The 23,990-nt window shown below is 49.8% G+C and overlaps 1 protein-coding gene across 1 annotated transcript in view; it reads right to left on the bottom strand.

Annotated features, from left to right (window-relative positions):
* The window catches only part of NECAB2 (N-terminal EF-hand calcium binding protein 2), a 42,174-nt gene that overhangs the window by 15,945 nt on the left and 2,239 nt on the right, over positions 1 to 23,990 (bottom strand). Inside the window, exons 2-5 of the mRNA XM_055552162.1 lie at positions 23,223 to 23,247; positions 17,688 to 17,796; positions 15,580 to 15,605; positions 15,363 to 15,460 (exon numbers count right to left, since the gene is read on the bottom strand). Of these exons, the coding sequence (XP_055408137.1) occupies positions 15,363 to 15,460; positions 15,580 to 15,605; positions 17,688 to 17,796; positions 23,223 to 23,247 (258 nt within the window). The remainder of the gene's footprint in view (positions 1 to 15,362; positions 15,461 to 15,579; positions 15,606 to 17,687; positions 17,797 to 23,222; positions 23,248 to 23,990) is intronic.

Here is a 23,990-nt window from a genome sequence, read left to right as displayed (position 1 = left end):
TGTCAATAACCACTGAGCCCTAGTCTGGTCAACACAGTGAGACCCTGTCTCTCTTGTTAAGGAATCTCCTAAATGTTCCGTATGTCCCTTAAATAAACAATTATATTTTGTTTTTGTTTTTGTTTTTAAAAAGGTGGATTCTGTGGGCTCTGGGCATTCGTGCTGCTACTCAGAGAAGTGAGGGAAGAGAAGCCAGGGCAGCAGGACGGATTAACTGTCTCTCAGGAAAGTGCCTGAGACTCAGTCCTCAGAGGGAGTCTGGAGCCACGAGAGGAGGAACTCTGGGCATAAGATGAAGAGGGTTTCCCACTGATGTTGCCCTGTGATGTGAAACAATTTTCTCTCTTGTCAAGAGTCTGCAGCAGGGACATTGCTCAAGGCTCCTGGATCGGGCTGAGTGTCTTTTGGCTTTGAGACTCGAATGTGGGTGGGAGAAGGCTCCAGCTCAGCCAGGTCACTCCAGGGTGATGGTGATGGAAATAATGCCAAGCTGAGGGGCTTGGACCCCTCAAGCCCCGTGTGGCTCCCTCTGGCCTCCCCTGCCAAGACCCCACTCTCCTGAGCCACCTACCTCAGCACCTTGGGAGTCTGCCCAGTCCCTGGCCAGGAGAGGAAAGACAGGGCTCTCAGGGAAAGAAAATTAAACCATCCATCACTCTGACTGGGAATTAATTAGCAGTAATGGCACAAGGGAAGCATGGCTCAAGACAGAGAGACTGAGAAATGGAGGCCAGGGCCACGGGGGAAGGGAATACAGGTGGGAAGTGAAGACAGGCTAGAGGAGAGGCGGCCTCAGGCAGGGAGGCTGGGGGGGCTCCTCCTGCACCAACCACCAGACCAGCGGTGCTGGAGGCAGCCCCGACGACGGGGGATGAGCCGACGGATATACCTCCCTGATCAATTACCCTTCCCAGCAGACAGCTGAACTCACACGCGATCCAGATCAATGGGTGTGGGACAAGCAAATGGCCCCCAAAGAACAAGACTTAACAAAGTAAAAAAAAAAAAAAAAAAAAAAAAAGGGAAAAAAAAAAAGAGAGAGAAAGCTGCCAGAAGCCATCAAGCAGAAAAAACGAGCTTAGATGGCTGTGTTAAAAGCACCCAGATAAGAGATTCAGGATGCAGTCAGGGGTCAATACATGTAATTGGTTGGTTGAATTAAAAAAGAAAAGGCAAGTTATTTTCAAAAGAGTAAAAATGCAGCTTGTAGAGTCCTGTCCTCCACCATCACTGATGCCTCAGTCGAGGCCAGCACCGCTGATTCTAGAGGAAGACAGTCAGAGCTGGGAAGTCTGTTTTCTGTGGACAGGTTACTAATATGCAGGAGAACAGAGAGACCTTCAGAAATCTGCAAATCTCTGGAAGTTTATCAGATAAGCACCTTTCCAGCAAAGAATGCCCAGGAGTTTCTCCTAAATCTCCTAGGGTTGAACGAGAGAAAGTATGGAAGTTGTGGACAAAAGTGAGGGGGATCACCCAAATTAAAATGAAGGTTACAGAGATCAGGAAATAAAAATATGAGCCACTAATAATTAAATTTAAATCCGATTGGATTAAGTCAAACAGTGACAAACAATGGAAAAAATAGCCAGTCATCTTAGCAATTCTTTTAATTTCCTAAGAGAGGAGAGAAAGTGTTTTTTATTAGCCAGGTAAAAAAATAGGATTAATAGTGTTAATAATGTATATTTTAGAAGTCCCTTCCCTGGTGGCTCAGACGGTAAAGAATCTGCCTGCAATGCAGGAGACCTGGGTTTGATCCCTGAAGAAGGGAATGGCAACCCACTCCAATATTCTTGCCTGGAGAATCCCGTGGACAGAGGAGCCTGGCAGATTACAGTCCATGGGGTCTCAAAGAGTCAGACACAACTGAGCAACTAACACTTTGTCTTTCACTTTAGAAAGTCCCAAGTGTAGTGACTTTGAAATCATAATCAACATAGTAAACAAAGCAGACTACCCAAAGGTGAAATGTCAGAAAAGACGAAGGAGCATAAAAAAACGGGAAGCATATGAGATTATGATAGCAGCCAGGCCTGATAGATAACAATGAAGAGAGTCAGCCTAGACTGCCTCAGGTAAAGGCACTGTCCCAGATTTGATTAAGCAGGACTGCAGGCGTATCTCAAGCCAAAGAGCACTCAAGGATTTGTACAGAAAAGCCTGTGCAAAGACTCGGCTACCAAATTTGATCAAATGACTAAGACAAGTTGCAATATCATGATTGAGTAGAATTTAAATGGGAAAGTATTACATAAGATAAGGGTAATAATAAATGACAAAAGGCATAATGCATTACCAGGACACATTATTAAATCTTTGGGCGTAATGAAACCTCCACGCATCAGGAGAGGCTGCAGCTCTACGGATGGCTATGGGGAAGCAGACGGATATAACCACTTCGTAAGGCAATTCTGCTCTATATCGAGAGACTTTCACTGCCCAGTAATTCTCCACTTTTGAACATCTATCTTTAAGAAATAATGCAAATGTGGACAAATATTTATGTCCTAAGGTTACAGGGTTGATAGATAGGAGCCAAAAACCTGGAAATAATCTAACATTCCAACAAAAGAGGAAAAGTATGCAAATTTGATTAAGAATATTTAAAATACTTTTAAGCGGTTTGAATAATATGGGAAAATATTTGTTAAAATGTTAGGTGAAAAATAAAGCAAAAAAATTCTGTATGCAAAGTGATTTTATGTGTATTAGAGAAATCCACATAGGGAAAAAAAACAGGCTCAAAGAAATCAATTATCAGCTAAAATGGTAACAGTGGTTAGAGATAGTAGGAATTAGAAGTGATTTGAAATTTTTCTTTGTATTTTTCTCTTTCTAAATCTTGAATAATGAATATGTATTATTTACATAACAAAATATGATAACAAGGTCTATAGCCATCAAACAGCATGGCTAAATATACAGGCAGAAAAATATTAGAATTACAAAAGTTAAATGACAAAATAAAATTCAGTGTGAGAAATTAGCCCAACAGAGTTCCACAAAACAGAAAAATCACAAACAATAAATGTCGACTGTAAATGGCATTATTGAGAAAATGTGAAATGGGCAAAAAAAAAAGATGACTGGGTTCCTTGTCCAATACACTCTTCTGGGTTATCTAAGTCTTTTCTTGTTTTGGAGCTACTTTTAAAACTCTAGCATATAGAAAGTTGACAGTAATGCAAATAATTCCCATCTGCAGAAATGCATATGAATTTTGCCTGGTAGAATGCAACTGAGTGTATTTATTCACAGATTCATCTCAGAATTCCTGTTGTCTTATGTATGGCAAATGTTCTTTGAATTCTCCTTGGAGCCAGTTTAAGGTTTTACTGGTTTTCACATTAATGAGTTAAATAAAATCTTTCAACATGTGTTCATTTCATAATTGTACAATAGACAATCTTACCTTTACACAAAGTTGTCTTTTTAACAACATATTTCATAACAAAGAAGGGATAACTATGCTCAGATTTTATATTCTTTAAGTATGACCCACATCATCTTCTCAAGTATCCATGGGATAATTTAAAAAACAAAATAATACGTAGTGAAGAAATCTCAGCATGTTAAAAAAACAACAACAACAAAACTAGAATACAAACTGCTGGTCACTTGGTTTTATCCTAATACCAGGAAGTGAGTGAGGACCTAACAAACCATTAGAGGATACTGAGAGAGGAAATACTACATTCTAAAATCCATCATTACAGTGAAAGTATCATTCAGAGGTAGATTTCTACACTTCATTATTCAAAAAAAATTTAAGCATTCTATTTCACATATGAAAAACTACAGTAACAACAACAAACCCAAGGAAACAGGAAGTAGAAAATAATAATGATAAAAACTACAGATACAGTAGATTCAGTAAAGATACAGAATCAATACTGCCCAAATGAACAAACTATTTCCAAGGCAATATACAGACTCAACGTGGTTCCTATCAAATTACCAATGGTATTTTTCACAGAACTAGAACAAAAAAATTTTAAATCTGAATGGAAGGCCTTTCTTGGTGGCCCAGCGGTTAAGACCACCTGCCAATGCAGGGGACACAGGTTCCACCCCTGCTCCAGGAAGATCCCGCACGCCATGGAGCGACCAAGACCACATGCCGCAGCTGCTGAGCCTGTGTTCTAGGGCCTGGGAGCCACAGCTGCTGAGCCCACGTGCTACAACTAGGGGCCCAGAGTTCGTGCTTTGCAAGAGAAGCCACCGCAGTGAGAGGCCCTCACACCACCAGAGAGAAGCATCTGCTTGCCACAACTAGAGAAAGCCCGTGTGCAGCACCAAAGACCCAGCACAGCCAAAAGTTAAAAAAAAAAAAAAATTGAGTGGAAACACGAAAGACCCTGAATAGCCAGAGCAATCTTGAGAAAGAAAAACAGAGCTGACGGAATCAGGCTCCCTGACTTCAGGCTAAAACTACAAAGCTACAGCCATCAAGAGAGTATGATACTGGCAACAAAAAACAGAAATACAGCTCAAAGGAATAGGACAGAAAGCCCAGAAATAAACCCACCCACCTATGGTCAATTAATCCACAACAAAGGAGGTAGGAATATACAATGGGGGGAAGACAGTCTCATCAATAAGTCATTCTGGGAAAACTGGACAGCAGCTTAAAAGAATGCAATTAGAACATTCTCTAACACCATACATAAACTCAGAGTGGATCAAAGACCTAAATGTAAGGCCAGACACTATAAAACTCTTCAGGAAAACGCAGGCAGAGCACTCTTTGTGTTCAATCGCAGCAGTATCTTTTTTGATGCCCCTCCTAGAGTAATGAAAATAACAAAAAAAGAAACCAGGACCAAAGTAAACTCAAAAGCTTTCACACAGCAAAGGAAACCATAAACCAAGCAAAAAGACAATCCACAGACTGGGAGAAAAAAATTGCAAATGATGTGACTGACAAGGGATTAATCTCCAAAATATACAAACAGCTCATGCAGCTCAATATCAAAAAGAAGCAAACCACCCAATCAAAAAATGGGAAGAAAACCTAAACAGGTATTTCTCCAAAGAAGACATCCAGATAAGCAAAAAGCTATGAAAAGATGCTCAACATCACTAATTGTTAAAGAAATGCAAAAGGACAACGGGGTACCACCTCACACCGGTTAGAATGGCCATCATCGAATATCTACAAACAATAAACGCTGGAGAGGGTGCCGAGAACAGGGAATCCCCCTACACTGCCGGTGGAGATGTAAACTGGTAGAGCCACTGTGGGCTTCCCAGGTGGCTCAGTGGCAAAGAATCCACTTGCTAGTATTCTTGCCAGAAAAATACCACAGACAGAGGAGCCTGGTGGGTACAGTCCACAGGGTCACAAAGAAACAGACACACACAGCCACTATGGAGAACGGTATGGAGGTTCCTTGAAAAACCAGAAACAGAGCTACCATGTGACCCAGCAATTCCACTCCTGGGGATATTCCAGAAAAAATTCTAATTCAAAAAGATACACGCACCCCAATGTTCACAGCAGCAGTGTTTACAATAGCCAGGACATGGATGCAACCTGGATGTCCATCAACAGAGGAATGGATAAAGATGTGGTGCATATATACAATGGAATGCCAGCCATAAAAAAGAACCAAATAGTGTCATTTGCAGCAACATGGATGGACCCACAGATTGTCGTACTGAGTGACAAACGTCAGAAAGAGACAAATGTTACATGATATTGCTTATATGTGGTAAAGAAGGCTGAGCGCCAAAGAATTGATGCTTTCAAACTGTGGTGCTGGAGAAGACTCTTGAGAGTCCCTTGGACTGCAAGGAGATCCAACCAGTCCATTCTAAAGGAAATCAGTCCTGAATATTCATTGGAAGGACTGATACTGAAGCTCCAATACTCTGGCCACCTGATGCAAACAGCTGACTCACTGGAAAAGACCCTGATGCTGGGGAGAGACTGAGGGCAGGAGAAGAGGGTGACAGAGGATGAGATGGCTGGATGGCATCACCAACTCCATGGACATGAGTTTGAGTTAGCTCCAGGAGATAGTGAAGGAGAGGGAAGCCTGGCGTGCTGCAGTCCATGGGGACGCAGAGAGTCGGACATGACTGAACAACAACAAATAAAGAGAGTACAACAGAACTTATTTACAAAACAGAAATAGGGGCACAGATGTAGAAAACAAACTTATGGTTGCCAGGGTGTGGTAAGGTGGGGGCAGGATACACTGGAGACTGAGGCTGACATACGCACACTGCACATAGAGAGCAGATTAACTAATAAGGACCTGCCGTAGCACAGGGAGCTCTACTCAGTACTCTGTAATGGCCTACATGGGAACAAGATCTAAAAAAGAGTGGATATAGGTATATGTCCATACAGTCAAGGTCCACATAGTCAAAGCTATGGTTTGCCAGTAGTCATGTACGGATGTGAGAGCTGGAACATAAACAAGGCTGAGCACCAAAGCATTGGTGCTTTTGAACTGTGGTGTTGAAGAAGACTCTTGAGAGCCCTCTGGAGCAAGGAGATCAAACCAGTCAATCCTAAAGGAAATCAACCCTGAATATTCATTGGAAAGACTGATGCTGAAGCTCCAATACCTTGGCCTCCTGATGCAAAGACCTGACTCATTGGAAAAGACCCTGATGCCGGGAAAGATCAAGGGCACGAGGAGAAGGGGGCGACAGAGGCTGAGATGGTTGGATGGCATCACCGACTTAATGGACATGAGTTTGAGTTAGCTTCGAGAGTTGGTGATGGACAGGGAAGCCAGGAGTGCTGCGGTCCATGGGGTTGCAAAGAGCTGCACGTGACTGAGTGACTGAACAACAAACATGTATGTGTTTATGTGTAACCATTCACTTGGCCGTCCACCTAAAACTACCGCAACACTGAAATCAACTATACTCCAATAAAAATTTTTTAAAAGATACATGCACCCCAATGTTCATGGCTGTCAGGACATGGAAGCAACCTAAATGTCCATCAACAGAAGAATGGATAAAGAAGATGTGGTACACACTGCTATATGTAAAACAGATAACCAACAAGGGCCTACTGCACAGCACAGGGAACTCTGCTCAACCTTCTGTGGCAGCCTGGATGGGAGAGGAGTTTGGGGGAGAATGGATACATGTATAGCTATGGCTGAATTCCTTCCCAGTTCACTTGAAACTATCTCAATGTTGTTAATCTGCTATACTTCAATACAAAATACAAACTTAAAAAAAAAGATGTGGTACATATATACAATGGAATATTACTCTGGCCCCCTTCATAGATCACAGCCTTGATGTGATGAAGGGGCTTGTGTAACTCAATGAAGCTATGAGCCATGCCATGCAGGGTCATCCAAGAGGGATCAGTCCTAGTGAAGAGTTCTGACAAAATGTGGGTGACTGGAGGAGGAAACGGCAAACCACTCTAGCATTCTTGCCAATAGGACACCACGAACAGTATGAAAAGGCAAAAAGATCACCAGAAGATGAGTCCTCCAGGTCAGAAGGTGTCCAACATGCTACCAGAGAAGAGCAGAGAGCAATTACTAACAGCCCCAGAAAGAATGGTGGCTCAAAGAAAACACCTGCCAACGCATGAGACATAAGAAACGTGTGTTCTATCCCTGGGTCGGGAAGATCCCCTGGAGGAGGGCATGGCAACTCACTCCAGTATTTTGGCCTGGAGAATCCCATGGACAGAGGAGCCTGGCAGGCTACAGTCCATGGGGTCACAAAAAGTTGGACATGACTGAAGTGACTTAGCATGCCATAAAGAAAGTGGCTGGACCAAAGCGGAAACAATGCTCGGTTGTGGATGTGTCTGGTGGGGAAGGCAAAGTCTGATGCTGTACAGAACAATACTGCATACAAACCTGGAATGTTAGGTCCATAAATCAAGGTGTACTGGATGTAGTCAAAGCAGGAGATGGCAAGAGTGACACTTAGGAATCAGTGAACTAAAATGGACAGGAATGGGCAAATTTAATTCAGATGACCATTATATATTACTGTGGGCAAGAATCCCATAGAAGAAACGGAGTAGCCCTCACAGTCAACAAAAAAATCTGAAATACAGTACTTGGGTGCAACCTCAAAAACAACAGAATGATCTCCGTTTGTTTCCAAGGCAAACCATTCAACATCACAGTAATCCAAGTCTATGCCCTGACCAGTAATGCCAAAGAAGCTGAAGTTGGACAGTGCCATGAAGACCTTCTGGGCTTTCCTGATAGCTCAGTTGGTAAAGAATCCGCCTGCAATGCAGGAGACACCGGGTTGATTCCTGGGTTGGGAAGATCTGCTGGAGAAGGGATAGGCTACCTATTGCAGTATTTTTGGGCTTCCCTGGTGGCTCAGCTGGTAAAGAATCCGCCTGCAGTGCAGGAGACCTGGGTTTGATCCCTGGGTTGGGAAGATCCACTGGAGAAGGGAAAGGCTACCCACTCCAGTATTCTGGCCTGGAGAATTCCATGGATTGTATAGTCCGTGGGGTCGCAAAGAGTTGGACACGACTGAGCGACTTTTACTTTCATGACGACTTTCTAGAACTAACACCAAGAAAAGATGTCCTTTTCATCATGGGACTAGAATGCAAAAGTAGGAAGTCAAGAGATAACAGACAAATTTGGCCCTGGAGTACAGAATGAAGCAGGGCAAAGGCTAACAGAGAGAACGTGCCGGTCATAGCAAACACCCACTTCCAACAACACAAGGGACAATTCTATACATGGACATCACCAGATGGTTAATACCGAAATCAGATTGATTATATTCTTCACAGCCGAAGATGGAAAAGCTCTATACAGTCAGCAAAAACAAGACCAGGAGCTGACTGTGGCTCAGATCATGAACTCCTTACTGCAAAATTCAGACTTAAATTGATGAAAGTAGTGAAAACCACTAGGCCATTCACGTCATGATTCAAATCAAATCCTTTATGATTGTACAGTGGAAGTAACAAATAGATTCAAGAGATTCGCTCTGATAGACAGAGTGCCTCAAGATCTATATGGAGGTTTATAACATTGTACAGGAGGCCGTGACCAAAACCATCCCAAGAAAAAGAAATGCAAGAAGGCAAAATGGTTGTCTATATTTTTCCTACAAATAGCTGAGGAAAGAGAAGTGAAAGGCAAATGAGAAAGAAAAAGATATACCCAACTGAATGCAGAGTTCCAAACAATAGCAAGGAGAGACAAGAAAGCTTTCTTAAGTGAACAATGCAAAGAAATAGAGGAAAACAATAGAAGGCTAAAGACTAGAGATCTTTTCAAGAAAATTACATACACCAAGGGAATATTTCATGCAAAGATGGGCACAATATAGGACAGAAATGGCAAGGGCCTAGCAGAACAGATTAAAAAAAGGTGGCAAGAATACACAGAAGAACTGTACAAAAAAGGTCTTAATGACACAGACAACCACGATGGTGTGGTTACTCACCTCGAGTCAAACATCCTTGAGTGTGAAGTTAAGTGGGCCTTAGGAGGCATTACTACAAACAAAGCTGGTGGAGGTAATGGAATTCCAGCTGAGCTATTTCAAATCCTAAAAGATGATGCTGTTAAAGTGCTGCACCCAATATGTCAGCAAATTTGGAAAACTCAGCAGTGGCTACAGGACTGGAAAAGGTCAGTTTTCAATCCAGCCCCAAAGACGGGCAATGCCAAAGAATGTTCAAACTAGCACACAATTGCACTCATTTCACATGCTAGCAAAGTAATGCTCAAAATCCTTCAAGTTAGGTTTCAGCAGTACCTGAACCGAGAACTTCGAGATGTACAAGCTGGATTTAGAAAAGGCAGAGGATGGGGCCATATGTATACCTATGACTCTTTCATGTGGAGGTGTGACAGAAAACAACAAAATTCTGTAAAGCAATTATCCTTCAATTAAAAATAAATAAATTTTAAAAAGAAAAAAGAAAAGGCAGAAGAACCAGAGATCAAATTGCCAATATTTGCTGAATCATACAGAAAGCAAAGGAATTCAAGAAAACCATCTATTTCTGCTTCATTGACTATTATAAAGCCTTTGACTGTGTGGATCACAAACTGGAAAATTCTTAGAGATGGGACTTGCATACAACCTTACCTGCCTCCTGAGAAACTTATATGCAGGTCAAGAAGCAACAGTTAGAACCAGACATGGAACAACGGACTGGTTCAAAATTCCGAAAGGAGTATGTCAAGGCTGTATATTATCACCCTGCTTATTTTACCGATACGTAGACCAAAATGCCAGGCTGGATGAAGCACCAGCTGGAATCAAGATTGCCAGGAGAAATATCAACAACCTCAGATACGCAGATGATACCACCCTAATGGCAGAAAGCAAAATGGAACTAAAGAGCCTCTTGATGAGGGTAAAAGAGGAGACTGAAAAAGCCGGCTTAAAACTTCAACATTCAAAAAACTAACATCATGGCATCCAGTCCCATCACTTCATGGCAAATAGATGGGGAAAAAATGGAAACAGTGACAGATTTTATTTTCTTGGGCTCCAAAATCATTGCAGACGGTGACTGCAGCCATGAAATTAAAAGACACTTGCTCCTTCGATGAAAAGTTACGGCCAACCTAGACAGCATATTAAAAAGCAGAGACATCACTTTGCCAACAAAGGTCCGTAAAGTCAAAACTATGGTTTTTCCAGTAGTTACATACAGATTTGAGAATTGGACTTCACAAAGAAGGCTAAATGCCAAAGAATTTATGCTTTTGAACTGTGGTGTTGGAGAAGACCCTTGAGAGTTCCTTGGACAGCAAGGAGATCAAGCCAGTCAATCCTGATGCTGATGCTGAAGGAAGGGCTGATGCTGAAGCTGAACCTCCAATACTTTGGCCACCTGGTGCGAAGAGTCAACTCACTGAAAAAGACCCTGATGCTGGGAAAGACTGAGGGCCTGAGGAGAAGGGGATGACAGAGGATGAGATGGTTGGATGGCATCACTGCCTCAGTGGACAGGAGTCTGAGCAGGCTCCGGGAGACAGCGAAGGCCAGAGGACACCTGGTGTGCTGCAGTCCGTGGGGCCGCAGGGTCAGGCACGACCGAGGCACTGAACAACAGGAAAACATCCTATAATAGGAAAGTTAAATAAACGTGTCAGGGGCTCATTTCTAGAAACAGCTCATTAAAATGGGCAAAACTGTCAAACAGAAGTTTAAACGCAGCAAAATAGGAAAAAAATTAAATCAAGACCTGAGCTCTACTGGCAGATGTTTTATTGAATGTAATCTGAATTATGTGTCTGTCTTGTTTCAGATAGTGATTAAGAATTTAAAAAAGTATAAGAGCATGCTAAGCATTATTGATCATAAAACTGAACATGTCCATAGCAGTACTGTTCAAAAATATAATAAAATGGACACCAAAAATTTAACTAAAATTAAGACTGACTTTAAAATCATTATTAAAATAATCCTCTCCTCCTGTTTAAGTACCTCAACCCAAGCCTATGCATTAATTCTATTTTTGAACAGAAAAATGACTGAGTTAGACAAGCTGATTCACACACAGAAAGATATGCAAAACCACCTACAGTCCCAAACTATCATCCAATCTCAATTTTTGATACAGACAGAGATAAAATGCTCAGCTAGTGACAAGGATTCAGCACTATGGTAAAAGAAAAATGTGCCAATTAGGGTTTATCACAGGAGGCTAAGGATTGTTCAATAGGAGAGAATCTAATAATAGAATCTACCTCATCAATAGTTCAAGAAAAATCATATGATCCCTGAAAAAGAAAGAAAAACCAAAATGGCATTTGAAAGAATTCAGTACCACCCTCTAAGGCAAAATTTAATGAAAGGAATACAAAAATATTTTTTTACAGGCTGAAGAGGATTCTAAAAATAAGAGCTGGTATTAATGTTATAATTAGTGAAGAACTACTAGAGAGATGCATTTGAACCTCAGAAGTAAAACACGGATGCTTGACGTAACATCATTACGGTGTTTGAGAATTTGGGGAAAATGCAACAGAACACAGCAGAGAAAGAGCAGGAACACAAATCAGAACTGAAGGTAACTATATTAGCTAACAATGCTACCAGGACTGCACGTCTGCAAAAGCAAACGAGTCAACTAAACCCGTGGACACGAGAGAAGCATCTGAAATAATCAGTGAGCTTCATCTCTCCAGACAAAAACTGATGAGGAAGCATGCAAAGAAAAAGAAATGCTATTCTCAATAACATATTAGCAAATCAAATCCCATAACACATAAAAAAGATCATGCCCATGACATAAAAAAGTCCCATGACCAAGTGGGATTCATCCCAAGGTTATAAGGATGGTTCAACACTACACAAATCAGTGTAATACACCATTTAAACAAAAGATAATATACAATGGAGGGCTTCCCTGGGGGCTCAGCGGTCAAGAATCCACCTGCCAATGCAGGAATGCGGGTTTGATCCCCGGTCCGGGAAGATGCCACGTGCTACACAGCAAGCAACTAAGCCTGGGACACAACCACTGAGCCTCTGTTCTGGAGCCCAGGAGCCACAGCTACTGAGCCCACGTGCCCTACAGCCTGTGCCCTGCAATGAGAGAAGCCACGGCAAGGAGGAGCCTGTGCCCTGCAATGAGAGAGCAGCCCCCGCTCACGGCAACTAGAGAAAAGCCCGCACAGCAAGGAAGACCCAGAGCAGCCATAAATAAAAAGCAAATCTTAAAAAATATATACAATGGAAGATGACTCAGCCATAAAACAAGGAGTAAAATAATGCCATTTGCAGCAACATGGATGCAACTAGAGATTATCATAGTAAGTGAAGTAAACCAGACAGAGAAAGACAAATACCATATGATATCATTTATATGCGGAAGCTAAAATATGACACAAATGCATTCGTCTATGAAATGAACAAAATTACGGACACAGAGAACAGAGAGGTGGCTGCCAAGGGGGAGAGGGCTGGCGGAGGGATGGAGCGGGAGGCTGGGTTAGCAGATATACGCTGTCATATATAAAACGGATAAACAACAAGATCTGGCTGTAGAGCACAGAGAGCCATATCCAACATCCTATGATAAACCAGAAAAGAAAATTTTTAAAAAGAACGTGTGTATGTGTATAACTGAATCACTTTGCTGTACAGCAGGAATTAACACAACATTGTAAATCATGTATATTTCAATTAAAAAACAAAGAAATGTTACCACTGTGACAATCTCCCATCACCACCACCACTAAGAACACACCAAAGGCTGCAAAATTTCCAAGAGCAAAAATCCCCCCAAACTGCTCTAAGTTGTCCTGGTAGGCATTAAAATCCTCTCCCTGATGGAAAATTGTGTCACATCTCTGAATTGTTAAGCCCAAAGACCAAGAGACAAGTACACGTTAATAATGCCAAGACAACACTGCTGGGCAGCGGCCCCATTCACAGATTTGAAAACTGAGGCTCAAGGTGGTGACTTCAACTGTGAGGAGTCCCACGTGGGCAGCTGGCACACCTCACCCAGCTTGAGGAACAAAGCTGGGGCCGCCACACTGTGCAAGGGCTCTGGAGGTGGGGGCTTCCCTTGTTGCCTGCTAAAGCCACTGTCCGTCTTGACATTTTCAGAATGTCAACAGTGTACAAGGATGAGCAATGAAAGGGAAGTGGTCTCACGCAATGTTAAAAAATACTTGAACACACCAAGACTCAAAACAGCACGACAGGAGGGCAGACATGGAAACGTGGGCTGTGGCAGCTTGGGGTCGGGCCCAGCTGTGGGTGGGTATATGGGGAGCGGGGGACTCCCTGACACGGGGCAGGGCAGGAACCGAGCAGCATGTGGAAAAAGCACACAGCAGGGGCCTGAGGACACTGCTGCCGCGTCTGCTCTGTGCTGGAGCTGTGCTCGGCAGCTTAGAGACCTTTCACTTTACTCAGGCCTTGCGAGGACTCTGGAAGGCGAATGCTCCCGTTCCACGGCTGGAAAAACTGAAGTTCAGAAAGAGAAGTGACTGGCCGGGGTCCTTTGGCCTGGTCTGGCTGACTTTACCAGCTAAGCCCCCTGGCCTCAACCAGCAGGTGGGGCTGCTCCTTCCTGAGTTCCCACCACTCAGAGGGGCTGCTCGCCCTCCAGCGTGACACCTGTCCAGCACGGTGTGGCCCCTCCACACCCCGGATGGCTCGGCCCCAGGCTGTGCTCCATACCTCAGGCTGGGTCCCTGACTCAGTTTCCCCTCCCACTTTAGCAGGAAGCTCTGGCTACCACTCTGCTGGGTTCACCTTCCTGAGCCCTCTATTTCCAAAGCTGTGAAAGCAGGGGAGTGGACTTCCCTGGTGGTCCAGTGGCTGAGAGTCTGCCTGCCAATGCAGGGGACACGGGTTCAATTCCTGGTCCAGGAACTAAGACCCCATATGCCACAGAGCAACTAAGTCCGTGAGCCACCAAACTGAGCTCGTGTGCCCTTAGAGCCTATGCCCTGCAACAAAGGAAGTCTGAGCACCGCAGCAAAGAGTAACTCCCACTCGGCACAAGTAGAGAAAGCCCGCGCACAGCAACAAAGCCCCGGTGCAGTCAAAAAACAAAAAAAAGAAGGTTGGTGGTGGCAACAGTCACAGCCCACAGGGTTGCTGGGGGAATTACAGTGAGCGCTAAATCCTGCTGTCATAGATCCTCAGGATATTGATGGCGCCTCTCGTGTGTGGACAGAGAAAAGGAACACACCCCGCCTGCGCCCCCACCCACAGAAGCACCAGCCGGCGCGGGTGCAGACTCTCAGGTGGGACGTGGAGCCAGGAGGTGGGCTGCCTGTGGCCAGCTGAGCCACGCCGCCGCCCGGCCCACGACCTGCCCCATCTCCCACCTTCTGCCCTCTGCCAGAGCACGGATGCCAACAAAGTAACCAGCCTATGCCTGAAGCCACGCTGGGGCTCTCTCTCTCCAGGACATGCGGGGAGTCCTGAACTCAGCCAACACTCCTGGTGGTTCCACCGCCCAGCTCCCGTCTCCCAACTTGAACACGGCGCACTCGCCCCAGACACGCAGGGGCTCCTGGTCAAGGTCAGGGGCTCACGTCCACCCTCCTCCCTCCCCATCCGTAATCCTGCTGCAGAGGCCGTGAGACCGGCACCGCTGACACCTGTCCTTGGACCTGGTGTCCACTCCCTCTTTAGGACTCAGTCCCAGGACCGAGCCTGATTCCAGGAAATGGCCTTGTGCTCCAAACCAGACACTGCTGGACAGACCCTTCCCCAAGCCCCTCCCCTCACTCCAGTTCACCGCGCACCCTCGAGACGCTCCAGCAACGCCTGCTTCGGAGCTGGCTTTACCCAACACCTGTCATCACAGACCCAGGCACCCCTGGGCCAGGATGCTCTCAGACGCAAACCGGCGCTCAGGCCCTTGACCCCCAGGCCCACCCACACCCACTGACCTTCTTGGTGTAGCCCATGGCCTTCAGCACAGAGTGGTTCAAGGTCTCCAGGGAAGCCAGGACGTCCTCATAGTCCCCCATGTGGTCCACAAAGTAGTCTGGTGGGGGGTGGGAAGCAGAGGTCAAAGGTCATAGGAGCATCACACCCCTCCCCTGGGTCCTCCCCCAAGAGAATCACTATGCACCCAAGTGTGGGTCCCCGCACAGCGGCACCTACCACAAAGCTCCTTGGTGTCCACATGGCTGCATGCAGAAAGAGAGGGGGGCTCAGAGACAGGCCTGTCCCCTCCTTCCTCCCGCCCCCCACCCTTCCCCCTCTGGGGTGAGCACAGCCCCTAGCGGTGGTCAACATTCCCCCACCTTGCAGCCTAGGTGACCCCCACTTCACAGATGAGGGAGCAGCCAGTGAAGGCCACCACCCTCTCCAGAGGATCCGCATCTGTGCGTCTGTCTGACCTCGTCACCACACCACCCACCCCGTTCTACCCCCCGAGGCTGCCCACTGCATCCGGAGCAGAGGGGGCTGAACCAGGGGCTTTGACAGCTGTCACCAGAGCTGTCTGGTGACCTCAGCCCCGGGCCCTGCTCTGTCGGAGGGTGTGCCCCCCTTGTTCTCACTCGAGCCCTGGGGTCCCGTGTTCCCGTTCCTACAGCCAGAAGGCTCTCGGTCTTTCCTCGGAGGCTGAGCACAGGCCACCCACACCGGGCAGGTGCAGGCAGCAGCCTCAGAACCCAGAACAGGAGCTGTGAACAGGAGCTGCGGGCGGGCGCCCAGGGATCCAGCTCTGTGCACATTCCGACAACCTCCTTTCCTGGCCGGCTCCCTCACCGGGAGAGGAGGGGCTGGCCTCAAAAGCAAGCCAGCCTCATCGCGATGGCTCTGGGGAGAGGCTCCCAGCTCAGGGGCTCTGCAAATTCTGTTGAGGAGGCCCACGTGGGACAAGTTCTCAAAGAGCCTGCAGAGAGGAGGCCTGCTTCACGGTGCTCAAAGTAGCCCTGCACCAACGTTCCTGAGCCGTGCGGACGGTTTGGGGTAGCAAACCTGTCTAGCATCCCCAGGAGGGACTGTGTACAGCTCACACTCTAGGGAGTGTTGGAGACAAAACACCCAAAGGTCTTTAGAGCTCGGACTTCTTGCTGATGGGAAGTCCGCCCCGCCCGCACTCACACCAGTGCCTCCTCCTCCCCACTCCAGCTGCCCGAATGAGGCTGAATAATCTGTGGGCACCTGCAAAGCCCTTTCAAGCTCCCGGGGGGGGGGGGGGGGGCTGCAGGACCCGCTCAGAACCTCCATCTGGCTCCAGACACAAAGCCCTCCCCTGGGGTCTGTGGCAGGAAGCAGTCCCTTTCAAGTGGCCTTTCCTGAGCCAGCTGCCCCACCCTGGCCCCAGGCCCCCTTCAAGCTGGCCCCCTGAAAACAGGCCTGGGGACAGCTCCTCCTCCACACCACCTCTAGCCTGGCCCAGGGGACCCCAGCCTATAAAACCTGCCCCCCAGCAGCCCCAGGAACTCGGGTCCTCATCACCTGAGTGGGGTGGAGAAGGGGCCGGGGCCTCAGCCTGCCTGGGGACCACTCGGAAAGGGCGGGGCTGGAGTTCAGGGTGGGAAGGGTTGGTCCCTGTGAGTAGAGTGAGCATTTTGTGCTGGATATAAGGATTGGTTGGGGTTGGAGGAGTTTGGGGTTGATTGAGCTGCAGGTTAGGGTTCTGGCTTGGTTGGAGAAAATGTAGAGAGTGAGAAGGAAGGTTAAGGTCTGAGTAAAAACCAGTCTGGTTTAAGGTGGGCCCCGGTTAGGAAGAGGATCGCAAAGCTCGTGTTGGGACTGAGAACAGGCATGAGGTGTTGGGGTCAGAACTGAGTTGAGCTGGCTGATTACCCCTTTGTCATCCTGTGTATATTCTGCTTCCCAGGTGGGACAGCGCTAAAGAACCTGCCTGCCAGTGCAGGAGATGTAAGAGATGTGAATTTGATCCCTGGCTCAGAAGATCCCCTGGAGGAGGGCAAGGCAACCCACTCCAGTATTTTTGCCTGTAGAATTCCATGGACAGAGGGGGCTGGTGGGCTGCAGTCCATGGGGTCACACAACTGAAGCAACTCAGCATGCACACACATATATTCTGTAAACCTAGGCTCTTTTCCTGCTTTGCCACATTGCGTTCAGAAAAGACAAACACTTGCCAACACAATCTTAATCTGTCCACTCCCCAGACCGCCCCAGCCAGTAGGGGCCAAAGAGATGGGACTCTGGATTAGCGGTGCAGGGGAGTGGACACTGGAGACTGGGGGATGCCACCTCCCAGTTCCAGCCGCCGGGACTGAGCTCACTTGGTGTTGTCAGAGTCGATGGTGTGGAAGAGATCCTCCAGTTCCCTCTCGTTGAGGACGCCATCTGCAAAGAAGAGCTGGAACTCCTCCAAGGACAACTTCCCGTCGTCTGTGAGGGAGAGAAAGGGAGGGCAGCTGGTGTCGAAGCGACGGGACATCCCCAAATCAACAGAGGAGTCACAGCCAGGCAATCCCTGCCCGCCCCTGCCAACTCCCCAGCCAGCAGCCACACTCCTGCATGGGGCACCCCTGCCCGTGGCACGAACCCACATTAGCCACCATTTCACAGAGACCAACTGCTCACCCAGCTAACTCCCCACCCAACAGAGCAACACCCATGTACAGGGACTCGCCTCACCAGCAAATACTGGGGCTCCTCAAGCCCCGCAGCCAACAGGCAGGCAGAGAGCACCTGTCAGGCAACCGTCACTCCGAGTCACCTGCCCACCTGGGGTAGGTAACCCTGTACCTGTTGCCTCCAGCGGTCCCCAGCCTTTTTAGCACCAGGGGTTGGTTCCATGGAAGACAATTTTTCCACAGACCAGGGGGAGGGGGTGGTTTCAGGATGGTTCAAGCACACTGCCCTTTATTTCTATCATTTTATGAAACCTTAGATCATCAGGTGTTAGATCCCAGAGGTTAGGGATCCCATACCTGTAAGAGGCAGGTTTAAACCTGGGAGGTCTGAGGAGCACTCTCACTTGCTTCCAAAAGCCCAGAGAACCTCTGCACACTTAAATTATCTTGACCCCAGCACCCAGGTCTTGCCTGGGGAGGCAACGACCTCTCTCCTCTGCCTTCGCAGGGTGCGATGTGACCCACCGCCAGCAGTGGCATGGAGTCCTCGCCAGGCCATGGATGCAGCCCTGAAGATGCCAGAGCCCAAGGGGAGGTGGCGGCAGGCCCGGGGCGGGGCTCTGGACGAGGGGCCCCCACAGCAGATACACCTATCCCAACGGTCCCTCCCCATCTCACACCTTCAGCAGCCTCCACTGCATCGCCCTGGGTAGCAGCATCTGCTGGGGGAGCTCTCATAGACTGGGGGCAGCTGGGCCCCTGAGAGAGGGGCTCCCAGCAGAACTCCAGCTCCTCCCACTTGGGCTCTCCAGCTCAACACACTCATCTCCCAATCCTACCCCTGAAGCCATGATCCCCTCCTCAATGACCTTAGACCAGTCCTGCTCCTCCTTAGAGGAACCATGTCTGTGGGCAGCAGTGGAGGTCAGGGAGAAGGGCGAGCCCAAGACACTTCCGGCCCCAGCCCCTCTCCATAGACCCCCTTCATTACTTCCAGCTAGTCTGCACTCAAACCCCTTGAGAGCCCATGTGGCACTTTGTATGAATTAGGAAGAAATGCCCTTCCTGGTGGGCAGGGTGGTGGAGATGCAGCCCAGCATCAGAGCTCCTGAGGGGTGGGGCATGCAGGCTGGATGCTCAATTCTCTCGAGTAGGTGCCCTTGCAAAGTGCACAACACGCCCAACCAGACATGGCAGACCTGCTCAGGCCCAGGGCAGAAGTCACTAACACTTTTTTAAAAATGCATTTTACCTCTGCGTTCTATATTTTAGTTTATTATTTTTGGCTGTGCCAAACAGTATGCAATGTCTTAGTTCCCTGACCAAGGATCAAACCTGTGCCCCCTGCAGTGGGAGAACTGAATCGTAACCACTGGGCCACCAAGGGAAGTCCCCACTGTACATTTTAAAGGCTCTGGAGCTTCTACTCTGCTGCCAGCAGCTCTGCAGGGGCTCAAAGTAGGGCACCAGGAGACACTGAGCTCATCACATCTTGCAGCGGCTCCCCTCCGCCCATGCTGAGACGGGGGATATGAGAGAGTGCGAGCAGGCTTGCATATGGGGGGCTGGGGCAACGTGCCGCATGCCTCCAACATCCTGGCTCGGGTTTTAATGTCACAAATGGGAGAATGAATTTCTAACACTCAAAATCCAGAGTCCCCCTAAAGACAAAACAAACACCCTCTCCCTCTCCAATAACACATGAAGACCCAAAAACCAACCAGAAAAAGTGCAGGGTAACAGCTGTGAAATACATAAACGCTAAGCTATGGCTCTGTCTCCTGTGAAAGAGGATGCTTTCCAAGTTTCCTTTAGCAAGACTGATGATGATCCAGCAGCCAGGGGCAGAACCAGGGCAGACACACGGGCTGTGTGTGTTCACGCATCTGGTCCTCACACACCTCTGGCAGACCCTGTCCTCCGCACCCTGCCCCCACTGCCCCCCGCCTCACCATTTGCAGAGCAGATAGGCCAGACCAGTTATGGGACTTGCCCAGGTCCCTCAGTGGGAGCTCAAACCCAGGCCACCAGGCTCCTGAGTCCACACTCCCAACCCAACCTGGGGCAGGGTCTTCTGTCGGGACCCCCAGCCACAGGGTCACGCGGAGAAGCTGTGGCCAAGCCTGGACTCAGTGGAAGTGTGCTGTGAACGACTACTCATGTCTGCCACGGGCAGGGCACCACCAGCACCTCCAACCAGTCTGCACCCAGAACGGGCAGAGAGGGGCCCGCCAGCCTCCCGGGCCCAAGGCCTTCTGGGCTGACATTTACCTTTAATGTCCCAGCACAGCCCTAATGAACCCAGATCAGCTAATGAGGGGGGCGGCATCTGCCAGGGGCCTCTGTGCAATTAGAGGAGCCAGCGGGTCTGCACCTCCAGGACCCCCGAGCGGGCCGTCTGAAGGTGTCCACGCTAATGAGCATGAGCTCAGCCTCTGTTCCAGTGACCTTTCAAATGCCAGGAGTCTGCCAGCGCCCCAGCCCCTGGAGGGAGACGCACTGGCACTCACTCCTCCGCCGGCCGCCACACCACCCTTCTGGGCCCCAGACCCTAGGCTGCCAGGCAGGCCCTCCTCTTTCTGCCTCCCCTTGGGGGCCACGCTCGGTCTCCACCCTCACCCCCACGGAGACACCTCTGACCTGGGAGCTGCCAGGACAGGCCAGCCTGAGCTGAGCCCCTGCTCCTGTGATTCCAGAGACTGATTCCACTCCAACCCATGGCCCAGGCCCTCGTTTGGGACCATTCTGCCATCCCTGCAGGCATCTTGCTGCTGTGGATGCCAGGGGCAGAGCGGAATCTACCTGTGCTATGTGTGTGTCTGCACACCTGCCGTATGCACCTCTGTCTACACCCACACTCGCCCCTTCTCCCATTCCCCTGCCCACACGGTGTCTGCAAACTGGGCTGGATTCAATCAGAACTTCCTGCCCAGCCCCCTAGCCCAGACTCTGTGATCTTTTGCATCTCCTCCCCAGCCTTGATTATGTCACATGTAAAAAAGGGGGGTGACATTCCTTCTGCCTCTAGGACCCGAGGGAACGTCCAATGAGGACGTCTATTAATGTCCTGGTGTGTAACGGATGCTCCACAGCCGCCAGCAGTCTCCACCAGATGTTGATGCCCCGTGAAGTCCGGGGTGGGAACCCAACACTTGTTGACAAATCACAGCCCTTTTTCAAAGGCTTGACATTCATCAGCCGGCATGAGGGCTCACAGACCCCTTAGAGCCAAGACCCAAGCTCTACTCCATCCCCCTGATAGCCCCACCCCAAGGTGGGTACCAGCATGACTACCCCCACCCACAGATGGAGACACTGAGGCCCTGAGAGTCTGGGGACTGGCCTGAGGTCAGAGCTGGGAGGGAGCTGAGCCCAGGCAGACCCTGTGGCAAAAGGGGGATGCCCCCCGGGGACTGGCACCACATCCCACGTGAACCCCCCTAACAGCCACTGGTGGTGGCCAGGAAGATGAAGGTCCCAGGGAGAGGAGGGGGCTCAGGGCCTCTGTGGGGGCCACAGGAGCAAAGTCGAGGGTCCCTGAAGCTGAGCTTGGAGGGTGGAAACAGTCTCTGATGGCATCAGGGGGCGGGGGGGCGAGCAATGAGGACGAAACCCATCTTGCCTGAAGGCAGACCAGGGCGCCTGACACCCACACACTGCAAAGGTTCCCGCAGAGCTGAGCATCCAGAAAGACACACACACACAATCCCCCCCACACACCCGGCATGAACAGCAGTGGTCACAGAGACCCACACACACAGGTTCTGAAGCACAAACGGAGAGACACACGTGCATCCACACCCAGACGGCTGCCCCTGGGCAGGCACACACCGCACTGCCAGGAGTCACACCTGGCCACCACCTGCGAGGCAGCAGCCGGGCACCGAGGGCCTACTGTGTGCCGGGCCACGACAGGGACAAGCCCAAATCCCTCAATGTGACACCTCACCATAGGCTGAGGGGCATGGCCAGCACATGGCAGCAACCACGTGGCCCCTGGCTGGCCACATGCTAGAAGGTTCCGAGAGGCCTGCAAGGGGATCAAACCCCCGGACCCACTTCTCTAGTCTCTAACGCCGCTCAAGCTGCACCGTCATGATGACTTCTCAGCTGCCGCTGAAGTCCCCCCACCGTGTCCCTCCCCTTCCTCGATACTCCGTATGGAACTGCTCCTGATGCTGCTGCTGCCTTTCAGAGGCTTGGGAGGGGCCCCCGTCACACCTGAGAATTGAGAGCGGTGCGAGAGATGGAGAATCCCCGGGCACTGGCGGCCAGCCCAAGTCTCATGTTCTCCCCTCAGCACCAGGTGGGGATAGCTAGACAGTGACTCCCGGGGCCAGCAGGGAGGGGGCTGAGGGCCTGGGACCTGGGGGCAGGTGCCGGGTCAGCTGTGCCCACTCCTCCCTTGGTAGGGGCCTGGATACTCAATCAAATCAGTATTTTCTCAATGAATTAACACTGAACTCTGCCGCCTCCTCTCTCACAAAGCTCACCAGCCATGTCTTCTCCCTTCATTTCCCAACAACCCTGGAACGTAGACAGGTTAAGTGTTACCACCCCACTTTAGAGATGGCAAAACTGAGGCCTGAAGCGGGACTATGTCCTGGTTCAAGACCACGGAGAGCTGCTTCGACCCAAGAACTACGATTCCAGTATGTAGACAATTGCTCCCGGTAGCCACCGTGAGCCTCAGGGGGCCCCTGCCTTCCAGAAAGGCTGGGTGGAGCAATCTGCAGCGGGTGTGCTGAATTCATGGACCCAACACTGTTCTCACTTTGTGCGGGAAGTCTTTTTCGGGGGACAGGGCGGGGGGGGGAGGGTAGTGGTGGAGGGAGCTCCAGGGGTCTGCAGCAGAGCCTGGACTGCCTTCCTGCAGCTGGGTGACCCCGGGTAAGACACAGAACTTCTCTGGGCCACCACGGAGCTGACAGAACAGGAGCGACAGCTTGGACGCCTGAGGAGGAAGTATGCCGGAGCCGAGGTGAGGCTGGGGGCTTCCTGGGCGCCCCCCAGGGCGGCTCTGGCCCGGCCCAGCTGCAGGTGGTGGAAGCACATGAAGCGCTGACAGCGCATAATTCACCGCACCACCCACACCTGCCCGCTGAAGCCGCACGGCTCCCCTGCTCAGTAGGAACCACGGGGCTCCCCTCCTAGGACGGGGAAACAGGGGCAGGGCAGTGTCCTGCACCCCCAACCAGAAAGAGCCAGGTCCTCACTCGGGGGTGCGGCAAGACTCACCGTTTTTGTCTGCACGGCGGAAAATCTGCAGAGAAGAGAGGCTGAGTCAGCATCGGCCAGGAGGGGCAGGCTTCCAACACCCCCAGCCCAGTGGACCCAGGGAAGCCAGGCCCCTTTTCCCGAAGAGGGGAGGCTGCCTCCTCGAGGGGGGCATTTCAGGCAGCGGCCCTCCAACCCCCCTCGAGGAGGCAGCCTCCCCTCTTCCTTGGGCACCACTGGCCATGCGGTTGAGCGCATGCGCGCAGGTGTGCGTCCAGAACCCTCGGCCCACGTGCTGCACCCGCAAGCGGCCGAATGCTCCCCACTCCCAACCGTGGGAGGCAGCCACTCACCTTACACCCCCACCAGGACCCCTCGAGAGTCTGGTGTTCTCCAGGGAGGGTGGGTTAAATCTGAACAGAGGCGTCTGCAAGCGAACCTCGAGGCCTGGCGACGGGACCAGCCAGGGCACGGTGGGGTTAGTTTTTTTGGGGTGGTCAGTGGGTAGGAGCAGCCCGCAGGGAGCTCAGAAAGAGGGGTGAGGAGGGAAGGGGCAGCCCAGTCCCTCCAGCCGCAGTTGAAACCAGATAGCTCCTCCTCCTGGTGTTTTTAGAACCTAGTAAGCTTTGCTGGAGAAGGAAATGGCAACCCACTCCAGTATTCTTGCCTGGAGAATCCCAGGGACTGCGGAGCCCGGTGGCTGCCGTCTATGGGGTCGCAGAGAGTCAGACATGACTGAAGCAACTTAGCAGCAGCAAGCTTTGCTGGGGGCTTCCCTGGTGGCTCAGA

This window comes from Bubalus kerabau, chromosome 17, assembly GCF_029407905.1.
Source record: "Bubalus kerabau isolate K-KA32 ecotype Philippines breed swamp buffalo chromosome 17, PCC_UOA_SB_1v2, whole genome shotgun sequence".
Lineage (NCBI taxonomy): Eukaryota > Metazoa > Chordata > Mammalia > Artiodactyla > Bovidae > Bubalus > Bubalus kerabau.
Note: the sequence above shows the minus strand (reverse complement) of the source record. Positions and strands in the feature narration are given on the sequence as shown.